The following is a 16,080-nucleotide window of genomic DNA, read 5'->3' as shown; positions in this document are numbered from 1 at the left end:
AGCCCTCAAACAACACGACGGATCTGTTTTCACCCTGATGAGAAAAATACAAGTACGTTGTTTAAATAGAAAATCTTTTTATTTTAATAGAAAAGTGTCGATAAAGCAGTGAGACTCTCCAGTGCAGAACCACTTCACATAAACAACAACAACAACGTCATGAATTAACATATTTGAAACACTTGTCTCAGTGTGATGTGCTTTTGTTCTGAAAGAGCAGAGGGGAGAACGGCAGCTGCTCCAGCCGTTTCCGTCCACATACAGTTAAACCAACACTTCCAATAATTCATTATGATTTTTAAATGCTGGTTCCAAGAAGTCGTCTGTGAATCACCCCGGTCGCTCGATCTGTCATTTCCTTTGTGAAACCTTTTCATGAACTTTCACTCTGCTGCTTCTTGAAATCTTTCAGTACTATCTTTAAAAACAAGAAGTTAAATCTCCAACACGTACAGTCGTGTTAAAGGCACATCATGTCTGCTCCTCAGAGGGTGATGGAACACACACACTTGTTATTCCATTTCTTGTTTAAAAATCAGACTTCAGGAGGAAAAGAATGACGATGAAGAAGAATTAACGACTTTTCTCTCAGCTTCTTTTTCTAAGCAGGTGAGAAAAATACAAATCACAAAGAGAGTGGTTGAAAACTTGACGAGACTGTCTGGGATGTTGGTTCTGGGAGAGTAAATAAATATGTAGAACATTACATCCCATGAAGACCTGACTGACTCAGTAAACATGATTCATGAAAACTTAGTTCAGAAGATTCAAGTTTTGTTTGTATGTCCTTAAATGTCTCAGATTTGGAAACCTTCCCATTCCACTGGTGTGAACTGTCTTGTGAAATGTTTTCTATTGTAAAGTTAGAACTACAAAATTATAGTCTATGGAGGAAAAAATGTTTTCTTCTTTTATCTTACAAGTGCATTGTTACTAAAACTATCATTCCCGTAATATCTTCCTGAATCTGAGGCAGGATGTAAGTAACCCTGTGACCAGCGTGAAGCCAAACTGGCTCTGCGTTGCCCTGAAGTTTGAACAGAACGTTTGTTCTTTTTTGAAATGAGCCGATCACGAGGATTTAGACAAAGTTTAAATGTTGCTGTGTGGACATTTAAGAGCTGAAGCTCAAAGCAAGCAGCAGGAACGTGGCGATGGCGCTCAGTTTAAGATGCGTTCACAGACCGTCAGACAACAGAAGCTTCGCTGAGTTTCGTCACTCTCCTGTCTGGATGACATCCAGCGAGGGAGACGAGCACCAAGAAGCCAGTGAGTTCTCCTCTGTGTGTGTGTGTGTGTGTGTGTGTGATCAAAAGGTTTCCCAGACGTATGAGCCAATCAGAGGCCAGGTATCCATCCCCTGAGAAAACCACAAAGTCACTTTCTTTGGTTTGTTCCATCCTTAAAAAAAAAAAAAAAAACCCAAAAGAGTCAAAATGGAAACCCTCCTCGCTGAAGGCGTCACATCCCAGGAGAGCTTGTGATTGGTCCAGATGTGACCTCTTCAGGTCCACCTCCCTTGTCAGTGATGCTCCTTCGCTGCTGCAGCAGTCTGAGGCCACAGCAGGCCGAACAGTTTGAAACCCCCGTCAGACCCGCGGCGTGGAACAGGGGTGACGTTAAAGAGCGACAGCATCCAGCGTCTCGCGAGCGCCGCTGCACGGCTCCGGCGTGAACTCCGCCCTCAGGTCAGGGGTCAATGTCAGGGTTAGGACGTGCTCTCTCTTTTATCGAGTTTCGGAACGTAATCCCAGCTGTCTCTGTTGAACTCCTCCTCCTTCTTCTGGAAGTCTCTCTTGAAGAAACCAGCCTGATGGACACAAACACGCTTTAATAAACTGGAGCGGTTCACAGGACTTTATCAACTTGACTACATTTACAAGTATTTACAAAAAAATGGGCATGGCAGACAATTGAGGGTAGATTTCATCGTGTGTGTGAGGAGCAAAGAGAGTTTATTTAAAGAATATTCACCTTCCACAAACACCAGATGAGCGCAGCGAGGATCATCAGTCCCAAAACCAAACTGACCACGATGATGAAGATCTTCACCGCTGTTGAGGGCTTCTGGGTAAAAACGGCTTCCACCAACACCTGGAAATGAGCAGCACACGAGTTGAAGAGTCCGTACCTGCAGCTGCTGTGAAGCTGACCGTGAACCCACGAGGAGAGAAACAAACACTGAGCTGCTGCTGACCTGTGTGAGGGGCTGGTCCTGGATGAGGATGGTGTGTGGATCCGCTGTGGGAGAAGACATCAGCGCCGTGCTTTCCAGCCGCATGACGCCATGACGACCCTGAGAGAGAGACAGAGAGAGAGAGACAGACAGAGAGAGAGAGAGAGAGAGAGAGAGAGAGATGCAAAAACAGACATCTGCCGTTAATCTACCTCTGTAAAAGTCAAAATTCTTTTTTTAAACTCCATCCGTTCATCTCTAAAGAATGTAGCGTGTGTGCGTGTGTGTGTGTGTGTGTGAGTGTGTGTGTGTGTGTGTGTGTGTGTGTGTGTGTGTGTGTGTCTGTGTGTCTCACCGGAGCCTGCAGCAGCACGGCGGGGTTCAGGCTGACCTCCAGCTGGATGGTGGCGTCTCTCGTCGCCTCCAGGTTGCCGAGGCGACACAGCAGCCGCTCGCACAGCTCGTCACGGCGGCCGCAGAACTGAAGGCAGAAGAAGAGTGAAGTTCATCACTCCGCCGCTTCGTCTCACTCCTGGTCCGTGACTCTGAGCGGTTTTCACCACATCGACCAAATCACAACGAGACGTCTGTAGTTACTGAACGACGAAGCCTACAAACTGAAAATCCCTGAGATACTGGCACATTTAAAAAAAAAAAACTTTAAGTAAAACGTGAACAACTGCCATCACTGTTTGTCTACGGAGGACTGGAAATCGGCCAAAACACCACAAATTATTTATGGAGCAACTTCTCAGTCACATGGAAACACAACTCAGAGTCAGTGAAACGGCATCGGAGGACGTTTCCTCTTCTTGGATCAAATGAATGGTTACTGTGTGTGTGTGTGTGTGTGTGTGTGTGTGTGTGTGTGTGTGTGTGTGTGTGTGTGTGTGTGTGTGTGTGTGTGTGTGTGTGTGTGTACCATTCTGCGGGTGGAAGACGCGGAGAAGAAGAAGACGAGCTGCTTGATGAAGGAGGCCTGGGGGACGTCGCAGTCCTCGATGACCGACACGGTGGAGTCGCTGATGGAGCAGACTCCCTGAGTCGACTGCAGAAACACACAATCCTAACATTAACACGACATTCCACTTCACCGCCACAGCTGCCGGTTCACGTCCTATAGCTCGCGTGTGAACGCCGGTACCTGCCAGTCGACCACCTGCAGCAGCCGGTGCCTGTACGGCGTCAGGATCTTTGGCAGCGCGATCTCCACCACAGTGTTGACCGACCTGCTGGGGCCAGAGTTCAACACCTGCAAGCGCAATGAAGCAAATTCAGCTTTCAACCGATAAAATGACCGATCACACAGCAGTGAAAAACATACAGCTGTAAGGTTTTTTTAATTAATGAGAATATTTTGAATGTCGTTTTCCATTCCCGTGTTTCAGCGGCGTGCTTGTGACCATGACAAGCCCAAAAACAGCTGAAGAAACACGTGAACTGAGCGGACCCACCTTGTATGTGTAATTGAATTTTTCAGGGTAGCAGTCAGCTGGGATGGTGTCTTCGTCTCCGAACACAAAAGAGGAGGGACTCACAAAACTGGAAAGAGACAGAGGCAGCTGGAGATTATTCTCCTGCGTGAGATTAAAAGTCTGTTTTGTCAGAACAAGCAATAATGCTTCAAATATATTATATAAGATAAATAAATCTATAATCTCTGCTAACTTACCCATGGATGTTGACATTGACTCCATATTTGAGAGGAAGGAGGAGGCTGACGGAGTTGTCGTGGAGGTAATCGTCTCTCTCATAGTTATCGCTGAAGAAAACACAGATTTGACCACGATCGGAAATCTAGCGTACAGCTGCAAAAGAAGCAACAGAACCCCGAGGCAGGATGTGGTTACCTGCTGGTGTTGAGGTGGATGAAGGCGTCAGCAGGCGTGCTGTTCTGGCTCACGTCCAGGAGGAAGCTGATATTAAGCTGCAAGAAGCAAACCGGGTTTTTAAGTCTCTCAGATTCTTTACATTTTTGCTGCAACGAGCAGCAGAAGGATCGGTCTGACTTTAACATCCTCCCTCCTTACTGCCTCGCTCATATTTTAACATATTTTACATTGAAGGAAATTCCACTGCTGCTTTGTCCTTTCTGAGGGGAAATTGGATGTTTCAACAGGCTGTTTCACAACATCGATTTTAAAAAAACAACAGATTCACAGAAAATACCGCAAATGTCGGGAGAACTGAAAGTTCACTGACTTTGACATCTGACTGCTAGACGGCCAGCGATGAGGACGGAGAGCAGCTGGCTGTTATGTAAAGACACGCTCGGTCTCTAGATGATGCTCTCGTCCAGTTCTGTTGTGTTTTTCCTTCAGCTGTTGCACTGAGGTGCAGCTTCACAGAGGAACAAGGACGTAATGCGGTATTCTGCTGCGCGGTTGTGTGGGTTCTACCTGGGAGCGAGCTGGAAGGAGAAGGCTGGTGACGCCGCAGTCCACGGTCACTGTTGTAGAGTTGACTTCCTCCGTCACGTCACAGCTGACGGCGTTGTCCTGCTGCTCGCACAAACACACACACAGTATATATGAGAGGGTTTAATGAAGGGATCTATGCTCCATAATTGTCTTTTTACATCACAGCTATGCTAGTCAGTGGAAAACTCTGCTATTTTAGGATTCTGAAAATGCACAGAACAATGAGGAATTCATGAAATATCGGCCTCACTGCGGACATTCAGGCTCAGAATACTGCTGAAGAGCCGAGTTTGAAAAAACTCTCACATCGTCTCCTATTTGCGGAAGCAAGCTCCTGCTACACAAACTGCATGCAGCCTGAGATTAGATTACAAATGCCCAAAGGCACGTAGGAAAAGGCAAAAACAAATAGCCACACGGCAGCTGCTCGCTCTCTTTTCCAATAGTGTACATGTGCTGCAGTGTTGAAAGACATTTTCTGTTACTGGCAGTAACCAGAACTGAAGCGTTACAAATCGTAACTTTAGGACAAAAAAAAAAAAAAAGATTTCACATGATCATGAACTCACATTCTGCAGGACTTTAATGTAGTGGATGTTGTTGGGGAATCGCAGCGTCAGTCGCGGCAGGAAGGCGTCGTCTCCGGCGTTCAGCAGCGAGGTCTTCAAGGTGATGGTCTCTCCAGAGCCCAGAGCGAAGTACTGCTGCTCGCTGACGACGACACACAGGAGACAGAACGCCGTCAGAGCCGGTTCCTCCTAACAGGCACACTGCTCGGTCTGGTGTGTGTGTGTGTGTGTGTGTGTGTGTTCTTACTGTGGCAGCACCAGCTGAGTGGACAGCTGCATGTTGGTGGAACAGTTCGCCAGAGAGCAGGAACGGGCGAACGACGTCTGGCGGAGCGAAAGAGGAAGAAGGTTTGTGGCAGCGGCGATAATGAATGAGAATCGGAGAGACGTAACTTCCTCATTGATGGTATTACAAACAACCCCTGTGACCTCTGACCCCCTCATGAACTCAGAGTTACAGATCATTGGTAACAAGCGCTCCGGCGGCTAGCTGCAGCTGTTCTTTCTGCGCGTCTGCTGTGTTTCGAGCAGTCGGCGGGATACGGGTGGACACACGGGAGCAGGATGTTAGCTAATGTGCTGCAGATGAGGCGCTGCAGCTGTAAACACATCTGGATCTGCAGGATGGCATTATCAGCAGGAGCGAGGCGCATTCCTGCTGTTGTTTCCCAGCTGATGTCTTCCACGTTATGGCAGCGCTGTGACCTGTTTACCTGGTTGGCGATGGTGTTGCGGAGTCCGGCGCTCTGCTGCAGGATGGGCCTCAGCGGCGGGAAGGTCTTGGAGGAGGCTCTTTGTCTGTGTGTCTCTCCGAGACTGTAGGAAACCTCAAAGTGTACTGGAGTGAAAATGTCCCTCACGTCCTTCTGCAGGAAAGATCAACACTATCAGCGTCGCTGAAGGTAATTCAACATATGATTCAGTCCTTTACAGATGAAACCGCGGTATTTGCTGTATGCATCTCATTGTGTTACCCTCTGATAAGCCACGTGCGTTGTGCACGTGAGGCTGCCCTGTCGAGCTCTCACGCGTCCCCGTGTGCTGTTGGACGACCCGTTGCCGTGAAAATAAAAGCGATGGGGGAAGGACGGCTTATGGAGGAGGTCAGAGGTCAAATTGTACTGCAGGTCTGAGGAAGGAGGACAGGAACAATCCAAGATGTTACTTGACTAAGCCGTATTGTCCAGGACAGTTTGCTGATGCAACACATAATTTATTTCCAATGAGACCAACATAGGTCAACACATCCTGTCAAACTGGGAACATCCCACCGTCAGTCAGAGGTCACTCTACCTATAGCGCCTTTGAACTGTCTGGACTTGACGCTGAAGCAGACGGTCACGTTGAAACAGACGGTTGGGGTCTTGTGCTCTTTGCACAGCGCCACCCGCTGGTCAATCCACTCAGGCAGCGTCAGAGACGCCTTCACCTGAATCACTGGACGGGTCCTGCGGCCATAATCAGAGAAATCACATCAGTGTGTTCACGAACAGGATGATTTCATTCTTCATGACTCGGCTTTCAGAAAGTACTTTTTCTCATAGTTTCGCAGAGTTTCAGGCAGCTGGGAAAGTTTTAGTCACATAATGAGTCACGCTGCTTCCTCTGAGCACTACATATATGAGACGAGATTATGAAGGTTCACCTGCATTCAGGGAAACAGCTGGGACATGCTAACAGAGCGTTTCACATGCGGTTTACCTGAGGACCACGGCCGAGTCCGACAGGAAGGCACCAACCGCCACATCTGCAGACACAGTGGGGTTAACACCCGGGCTAACACACGGCCAGAGAGCACAGTGCTGCTGATAGCAAGGATGGGACAGGAGAGGCTTTACCCTGGTAGCCATTATCGTCGATGTCGACGCCGGAGCTCAGTGACTGGCCGAACATCCTGAAGTCACGACCCAGGGAGGAGCCAGAAATCCTCTGAAACACACACACACACGCACGCACACACACGCTCGGTGGGATATCACAGCACCAGTGGAGCATGTAACTCAATACATTTTACAAAATACAGTCATTTAACCCTTTCACAAACAGCGTCCAGCTTCTCAAAGAGCGCAGTGTGTTCGGGTAACGGCCGTGGCTTTCTGCCACAGCGGACACTATGAAAACAAAATGATCTAAACACACACATTTACACCGGAAAGTAAAAACCTCCTAAACAAGCAATGATAATTATTTTCGTCTAAACATGTTTGTTTATGTAATGAATGTACCTGAGATGGAGTTGGTGAGATTCCCTCCTTCCTGCCGTTGTAGATGTAAACGGCTCCTCTCAGATCGTCTTCCTGTGGGGCTCCAACAGCCACATCTACACACACACACACACACACACACACACACACACACACACACACACACACACACACACACACACACACACACACACACATTGCACCATCTGCGATCATTCTGCCAGAACTCAACCTTTACCCCACTAACTGACTTCCTTCCTGAAACGTGTTTATAAAGTCATATTGAGCTTTATATTAGAAAAAAGGTTCAGGCTTAAAACCAGTAGAAAACATTAGTCTTTAATTACAGGTGATTCTCATTTTGTTGTATTTTCAACCACCAAAACAAACTAATATACTTACTTAAACTCGCTTGAGCACTACAGCACTGCAGAATATATAAACTAAAAGAGTTAACAAATTTATTAGATTCAATCCTGAAAAATGACAAAATATTCCAAATCGTGTCGGTTAATCCACACACCGCTGAGGCTGTGAACTCAAAAGAAAATCAAGCCTATCGTCTCCTTAGAGGGTGGCACAAGTTTTTTGTTTTGTTTGTGGGTTTTTTTGTTTGTTTTGGGTATTTTTTCACAGAAACATGAGAAATCAGCAGCATGGGCCTTTAATTTTTAACCCGACTGCTTTGAAGGAGCCGAGGTCTTAACTCAAGTCAAACAGTTTATGTTTTTTCAAGAGTGGCCTACTGGAACACACACATTGCCGCGTTCCCCTCACTTCAGCTAACGGATTTGCAAAAACCACTGACGACCTCTGCCAAACCCTAACTCTAACCCAAACCGTAACCGAGCCCTAAACAGACTTTTCACATTCAATTTAAATGTCTGACATTTTGCCTTTTTGGACACGAGTGCATACAGTGAGACTTTATCGCCGCGCCGCTCCACGCACGCAGCCTCTCATCCCGCCGCTGAGATTAGAGGCCGCGCTCACTGACAGCGCAGCCGGAGTTTCTCATTACCATTTAATGAACTAAATAACACACTCCACCCCACACGCGCGCAGATGGTGAGGGGTCTGTGTGTATAACTCAGGGCGTCGTGTCAAAAACTCAGCCGCTACATTGGTTTTGCTGTTTGGCCTGTTCTTGGTGGCCACTGAAATGCTGAAGCAGTGTAACGAGCTGCACAGGAAGCTAAAGAGCAGCACAGAAACCTCCGCTCAACGAGCGTGGCTGCATGGTGGTTTTAATTCACAGCTGGTTTATTCTGAAATAAGTAATTCAGAATTCTATTCATGAGCTTCGTGTTTACATAGAAAAAAACGAAGGATTCCGGGGTCTGCGAAGCGTTCTGATTGGACGGGGCGGCCGTGACGTACTGACGTCTCCCGGAAGTAAACGGCATTTTTCTTTTGTCTTTTTTTCTTGATTAACTTTGATGCTACAGCTTTGAAGTCGCTCCTAATTAGCATACAATTTCGCTTCCAAAGGAGAATAAACCCGCTGGTCTATTAGGAAGTAAACTTAAGTCTGAATATAGTTTTCAGGCGTGTAAATGGTCATTTGAGAGCGGAATTAGGCTTTATTCGGATTATAAAAAGTCCCATGTCCCAACGCACAGATAAGCCAGTGATAACCAGAGAAACCAGCCGTTGTTACGCCTACTATCAGAATGAGCAGCAGATTCATTCTCTAAACCGACATCAGTCATAACAGAACCAAACGTAACAGCAGCAGCTGGGAGCAGGATGTTGAGGTTTTTCATGAATCAAGTCTGGGTTGTGGCGGCGCCACGGGCCAGAGCAGCTGAGCAGAGCAGAGGTGTATACAGTGCGGTGTTTTTTTTTACCGGGGTACCCGTCGTCGTCCAGGTCTCCCAGGTCAGCGATGGTCTCCCCAAACCGGGCGGCGTAGGCGTCGCTGCCCGTCAGCTGAAACTCCGCCTCCTGCAGCTTCGCCTGCAACACAGAGCAGCTCGTGAGGAAACAGATAAACATGACAGGTTGTTATTGAGAAGCACTGTAAGTCTGTCTGTGTGTGTGTGTGTGTGTGTGTGTGTGTGTGTCTGTGTGTGTGTGTGTTCTCACCTGTCCCTGGTTGATGTACACGTGGACTCTCCCCTCCTCTCTGGTGGTCCCCGTCGTCATGGGAGCGCCGACCAGCAGGTCAGACAGACCGTCAGCGTTCAGATCCACCGCACACACGCTGGAGCCGAAGTACGATCCCAGCTACACACACACACACACACACACACACACACACACACACACACACACACACACACACACACACACACACACACACACACACGATCACCTGCAGAAGATGCACCGATCTGATGCACCGATCACTAACGGCGCTAACTTTGAGTGACTCCTCACCTCTGTTCCAGAAACTTCCGAGACGGGCCGCAGCATGGTGTCATCTACCACGAAGATGAAGACCTGCAAGGCATCGTCACAGGAGTCAGACTCAACCGCCGGGACGACAAAGAGCCCGTGGAAGAACCTCTGGGCAGGTGAAACACCTGATTTCTTTGTTTGTACGTTTTATAAAGCATCAGTGAAAGTTTTCACCACTGCAGCAGGAGGAAAAGAACGACACATTGATAGTATTCAGACTGAGTGAAGTTTGACGTGCAGGCAGCGAGGCAGGGCCTACCTTTCCCTTCTGGTTGTACTGTGGAGCTCCACCCAACACCTCCACAGAGGTGGGGCTCAGGAAGTGACCGGCTCCGACAGAGTAACCTGCAAAACCAGAGTCACACCAGGTAAGACGGGCAAAGACTGCACAACTTTTTGGTTTTAGGTGCAAAGTTTTAGCAGAAGTTTTGTATGATCATTTTCCTATAAATGAAATGTTCCTTGATGTGATTTCCTCAATTCATTCATACTCTGAAGTAAAGAGCTGCAGCTCGAACGACATTTGGAGCAATTTGAGGCGTTTTGAAGCGTTTTCAATATTACAATAACAGAAAGAGAAACCTTGATGAAACCAGAAGACAACCCGCGCCGAAAACTAACAACCAGCAGCAGCACAGCTGCAGTCACACTCTGACCAGGCAGACAGGGAGGAAAAGAAGAAGGAAGAGCATGAAAGTAAACGGTGCACATTTTAAAATGAAGAAAAAAAGATTATATAATTTTTGGAAGAGGAAGGAAATGTGTGTGAATCTGTCACTGCACAACACACACAGCATTTCAAAAGCTTCACCGCTAAAACAGCCACACATTCGTTGGGTTTTGACACCTCCATGGTTTTTATCATCGTTATTCCACACTGGAGACTTAAACTCAGAGTCAGAGGCTATCCCGGGTTTGTGCTCACAGAATAATGTCATCCATGTGTTTCAGTCAACACAACCTTTGTTTCTTTACAGCAAAACATCCTGAAATAGGATTGTGAATGCCAGCTTTTCACACGCAAAAGAGCGTTGTGATAGGGTTGTGTTGGCGTGACTCAAATTAAGATGAAAGAATTGCTGCACAGAACAATCAGCCTTTTACATTGACACTGACACAACATATGCAGAGCTCAAACAGAGTGTCACGCATGCATTTTCATGCTTTTGTACGAAATTTTTCTTGTTCTGTGAAACATGTGGTGCTGTTGATGTTCCATGTCATGATGTTCCATGTCATTTGACGAGGAAACCAAGCTGATGAGAGTTTGATCATGGATGCTGAATGTCTCAGGAAGAGATAAACAATCCAAAGAACAAAAGACATCAATAACATTCCTTCACACTGTAATTCCCAGTTTCACGGATCAGCATCTTTGCCTCCTTCTATCATCAGCGATATAAACTAAATACACAAAGGGAAAACGTCAAACTATCTGAAAAGTGAAACCTTCTCCTCTGATGAAACTACGCGACCATAAATGGTTTACGATCTGGTTTCTGGTTGCAGCTATGGTTTGACATGCCCTGCCTGAGGTTAGGGTCTGTTTCCAGGAAATGAACCTGAGTTTGTTTTTCTGTGAATCTAAAAACATCAAACAAACTTCCCCACATGTTTCGAATGCCATCAAGCGAAGGCAGTTACTTTCTGATCAGAGATAAACTGAACGTGTTGCACACTCAGACAGTGTTTCTCTACTGTGTCTTCTGTTCAAATGTCATGGTGACTGATGTTTTTTTTTAGCTTCAGAAGAACATCACACCTTCTGGCTCGGCACGTTTCGACCGCTCTCTGCTCTTACATAACCAGCTTTTGTGCTTTTTTTTTTTTTTTCTTTGTGCAGCGACTGATGCTCGAACCTGCAGGGGTCATATTGCTTCAACACATTTGAACTCTGTACGTTGAACGTTTAGGAAAACAGGGTGATATTCCCAGCTGTGATATCACAAAGTAAACCCATAACCGCAGTGAGGTAGCAGCGTTACGCAGGAATAACGAGCACAGTTATTTACCCAGGTAGCTTCCAAATCGGACAACTCCAGTGTCATCGTCATCCAGATAAACCGACATCCTCCTGCTGGACGTGTTGTAGACCAGGACGGATCCCATCCAGTAAGACGTCCCCGGAGCCCCCATGATGATCAGGTCCTGACAAAAACAGAGGAAAACACACTTTCACCATCATACTGTGGCCCATCATTTGTTTTTTTAAAAAAAATATTATTGGATGTGATTTTGGGGAAATAAGGCAGAGCTGTCAAAGGTTGAAAAGAAAGAATGTCTTTTGTAAATTTTGAAGTTCAGAAGAATAACAATAAGGAAGCAGGTGTGTGTGTCTTATTAAACTGATCAGTCAATACAGAGGAGGAACAAAGAGGACAGGATTGTTGTCGCTGTTTTACTAACCTCTGTCAGGAAGTTGGAAATTCCAGCCTGACATGATCCATAATCCTCCCCAAACTTCCTCTGGTAGTCTGTTACACACATATGGAGAGGTGAAGGTGAGCAAACACAAATCCAATGTTTTCCTCCAGCAGCTGAGCAGCTGCTGGCTTCACACACTCTCACACACATAGCTGCACGCACAGCTATCTTTCTGAGGACATGGACGGACATAGTAATGGGTCTGCTGTTCCCTTTCCCTGCCCCGAACTTAATCCCGACTTCACCCTGAGGAGTACGTGTTACCTTTCCAGCAGTCCAAACACGTCCCGGATCCCAGGGAGGGGAACTGGGCTACAGTGGATGTACAGTTAACCTTTGCACTTTTGATTTGTTTTCATCAGCAGCGATTAAATCTAAAAGTATCTGTGTCAGCTCCTGAGCTGAGGCCACATCAGGTTGTTCCATCTCACTGTGGTCAGTATTCTGCAAAATTATCACATTATGCAAATGAGAGTGCAACAGAAATGTGTTTTCTTTTCACCGTTTGCCTTCCCCTAGTCAATCAACAGTTGCATCTATAATGCCTCATTAGTTTGATGGAATTAAGAATTTGAAGCACGGTTTTTCTCTGAAATGTCCCAGCAACTTTAAAAAAACACTTCCTTTCCTTGAACTTTCGACGCGGAGCAACAGAAAACCGATCCATGTCCATTACCCAATGCTTCAAATATGCGACGATAATGCACAGATGTACCTCTGTAGCAGGGGATGATGGGCTGGGGATGTCTCAGGTCGTTGCCGTAGCGATAACAGACCCCGTTAGGCAGCTTGTTGTTCTGACTGTCCTTCCTTGAATAGAAGACGTTCTTCCAGCGGTGAGCACAGGCCTGAACACATGGGACACGTCCACACAGAGCATGCCACATGTAAACAACGCGTGACAATGACTTACTGCTAAATGACAGGGTAACAGAATAATAGCATTGTTATTCCCATGACCCCTGTTCCTGAGACTGAAGCTGTGTCTCTTCCCACATTAATACCGTCTCCCTTAATGGCTTCTATTGGAACGAATTTACGGTTGCGTGCAAACAGCAAGGGACTAAAGATCAAAGAGCAACGTTCGCTCAGAGAAAGTGAAGAAAATGGGGATTTACAGTGATTATTTCTGCTAGCATTCAGTCACTATCATCAGAAGGATGGATGAAGACACACACACACACACACACAGCAGGACTGAGTGTATATACAGCGTATGGATTACCAGGATGTGTCCTCCGTTGTCTCCAGGCTGTCTGGACAGACTAACGCCAAGCCACTGGTGATCGCTCTCTGCTTCACACGTCTTCCCACAATGCTGCACCTCTGCAACCACACACACACACACACACACACAAGCAAAGTGAAATACTGCATGTTCACCTCGGGTCCGAAGGAGATCATTCAATGTTGGCATGTCACATTTCATTTATTAATTCTCTGACAGAAAAAAAGAAACACACCTGAATGCATGTGGTGGCAGTGGCTTGAATCAGCTGCGATGCCGCAGCGAAAAATGGCTCCTGGAGACCGAGCTGATGGACTGGTGGACGAGTTTGCAACTGGAGCTCCAACTACCAACCTGAGAGAGGGAGGGAGGAAGAGAGTTAAGACTGGAGCTGTCTCATAAGACTGGAGCTGTCTCTGATCCCATGTCTGAATGGTCTCTGTGTGTCAAGTATCAAAGAGCTTGTATCACTGGCAAGGATTGGCTAATTAGAGCACACACACACACACACACACACACACACACACACACACACACACACACACACACACACACACACAGAGTAAGAATAAAGAAGCTTTTAAAGCCTTGATATAATTAAATGTATCCCTCTTTAGTTATCCTTGCAGCTGTAAATGTGAAGCGGTCCACTGTGTTTGATCCATTAAGCCTGAATAAATTCATCATTATCGTTTAAAATATAGTTCAGTAAGTTAATAATCAGTCTCAGACGAGCGGCGTTGGTACAGACCAGCTTTGAGCTCCATGCCGATGCAACAGGACGGAGTATCCAAACATGGAGGAGGAGGGGCCGCTGAACTCCAGACTGTGGTCCTGGTCCAGGTTGTATCCTGCAGCTGGGCTGATCACAGAGGGGACCAGGAGCAGGACCGCGCTGCTGCAGAGCAGACTCAGGCACACAGCCGAAGGGTGCATGATGAGGACAGCCTGCAGGACAAACACAGGAAGTTGGAAGGACTTTTACATGAATGAAAAAAAAAAAAAAGGCACAAGAAGCTGCCAGGATCTAAAGCAAATTAGTGAATTCAAAATTGCTCACAGACTGGGGTAGAAACTCTCATCAGGTTATTAAAATCTCTGGTTTCAGATGAAATTCAAGTAAGTTTCCAACATGAAAGTCTTTCCAAGGGGCTGAAACTGTCATTAACAGGATCACAAGAATGCACATGTCCCACAGAGATGTGATTATACTGTATTGGTGAGGACCAGGTTATTTTTAAAACATTAATAAATGCACTTTTAAGCTTCCTGCAATGGGTAACGTTTTGAAGTTACACTGACATGAGCAGTTTTTGTATGAAATTTCACTCTGAGCAAAAACTAAACACATTAACCATCCTGACATGTCCTTCAAAAACAGATTTGAAAAGATTTCCACATTTAAAATCTTTTTTTGAACTATTCATGTGTCGTTTAAGTGCAGCATACATCATAGAAAAGATAGTTTGAAGGAATTCAGTTTCATTTTTATTCAGTTCTATTTTCCTGTCACGTTGTTTCTCCCACAGCCACATGTTGGATCGCGTTGGCAAAATTTTAATACTTTCAGTAATTAATAACTTTAAAAAAGTGTTAGTAGACACACCAAAGAGACTGTTTTTTGGTTTTTGGGGGAAGAAACGCTTAAAAAAAAACTTTACAGTAAAAAGAAAGAGTTTCGAAACTTCAATATGAATTGACTCAAAGTATGAAATAATTTCACAAATGAACCAAACCAACTTTTCCCCCCCTCCTCATCACCTCTCGAACGCCGCGTTCATCCAGCGGCGGTCCGCGGGGAGCCGTCCCGGGTCAGACAGCAGATATCCCGGGTCACGCTGCGGATGTCCCGGCGGAGGAGGGGAGCTCCGGCTCCGGACGCAGAGAGCCGGGAGGAGCCGCGGCTGGTGGGAGAAGTCCCCGGTGAATCCCTCCCGGTGAATCCCGGTGAGCGCCGAACCCTCCTGTTGCTGCTCCGCGCACGAGGAGGAGCCGCCGGCGTCCTGACAGCCCGCGAGACGCACGAGGGACGGCGTGAAGTGGACGGAGCGAGAAACGGAGAAAAAGTCCAATTAAAGCGGTAAGAACAACTACATTAAAAAAAAAGTGAAGTTCAGCTGAGTTTCAACTGAAGTCAATGAAACTGAGAAGAAGCCGAGCGCGCGGAGACCCTCCCTCCCTGTGAGCGCGCGCGCGTCAAATAACGGTGTTTCCTCCTCATCCCCTCGCGCGCGCACGTGTGTGTGTGTGTGTGTGTGTGAGAGAGAGAGAGACTGGGGTGTTTCCTCTTCAGTTATCGCCGCAGTGTGAATGGAGCCAGTGTGACTCTAATCTGAGTTTATCCAGTCTGAAAAACCACACATGTTCAGCAGCGACACGGCCTCAACGCCATGACACTGAACAAATACTGAGAAGAAACCAAAGAAAAATAATCAAAAGTTTTACAGTTTGTTTTTTTTCATTTTAGATATTCATTCAGTTGTGTGTTCAGTTACTCAGTATTGTTCGTTGCAGATGAGTTTATCAGCTTATGCAGGGTTACTCAGTCCTAGGGTTTTGGAAAAAGTTAAAACAGGATAATGAAGGGTTAAGAAGTGAAAGGTGCTCTGAATATGGGATGACACACTGACTGGTAGGAGGTTCGTACTCTCACCTC

The 16,080-nt window shown here is 46.5% G+C and overlaps 1 protein-coding gene across 1 annotated transcript; it reads right to left on the bottom strand.

The window, feature by feature from the left end:
• Positions 1–63: 63 nt before the first annotated feature.
• On the bottom strand, positions 64–15,587 carry itga4 (integrin alpha 4). The gene is made up of 29 exons (XM_030112663.1): positions 15,186–15,587; positions 14,176–14,372; positions 13,660–13,778; positions 13,422–13,522; positions 12,912–13,044; positions 12,179–12,246; positions 11,785–11,920; positions 10,032–10,117; positions 9,752–9,814; positions 9,458–9,598; positions 9,220–9,328; positions 7,391–7,485; positions 7,004–7,094; positions 6,867–6,912; positions 6,459–6,613; positions 6,140–6,294; positions 5,879–6,031; positions 5,413–5,489; positions 5,166–5,307; positions 4,576–4,677; positions 4,027–4,103; positions 3,849–3,938; positions 3,631–3,718; positions 3,321–3,428; positions 3,099–3,224; positions 2,532–2,657; positions 2,198–2,296; positions 1,975–2,094; positions 64–1,810 (listed from the first exon to the last, which is right to left on the bottom strand). The coding sequence occupies exons 2-29, from the start codon at positions 14,358–14,360 to the stop codon at positions 1,709–1,711; spliced, it is 3,093 nt and encodes a 1,030-aa protein (XP_029968523.1). The 5' UTR covers positions 14,361–14,372; positions 15,186–15,587; the 3' UTR covers positions 64–1,708.
• Positions 15,588–16,080: the final 493 nt, after the last annotated feature.

The sequence above is a fragment of the Salarias fasciatus genome, chromosome 16, assembly GCF_902148845.1.
Source record: "Salarias fasciatus chromosome 16, fSalaFa1.1, whole genome shotgun sequence".
In the NCBI taxonomy this organism is placed as follows: domain Eukaryota; kingdom Metazoa; phylum Chordata; class Actinopteri; order Blenniiformes; family Blenniidae; genus Salarias; species Salarias fasciatus.
Note: the sequence above shows the minus strand (reverse complement) of the source record. Positions and strands in the feature narration are given on the sequence as shown.

Excerpts from the sequence above, each read along its gene's own strand:
- itga4 (XM_030112663.1), bottom strand. The coding sequence starts at position 14,360 with ATGCACCCTTCGGCTGTGTGCCTGAGTCTGCTCTGCAGCAGCGCGGTC. Across the intron at positions 4,104-4,575 it reads TCCTTCCAGCTCGCTCCCAG|CTTAATATCAGCTTCCTCCT; the intron begins GTAGAACCCACA and ends TGCTTCTTGCAG. Across the intron at positions 3,939-4,026 it reads ATCCACCTCAACACCAGCAG|CGATAACTATGAGAGAGACG; the intron begins GTAACCACATCC and ends TGTTTTCTTCAG.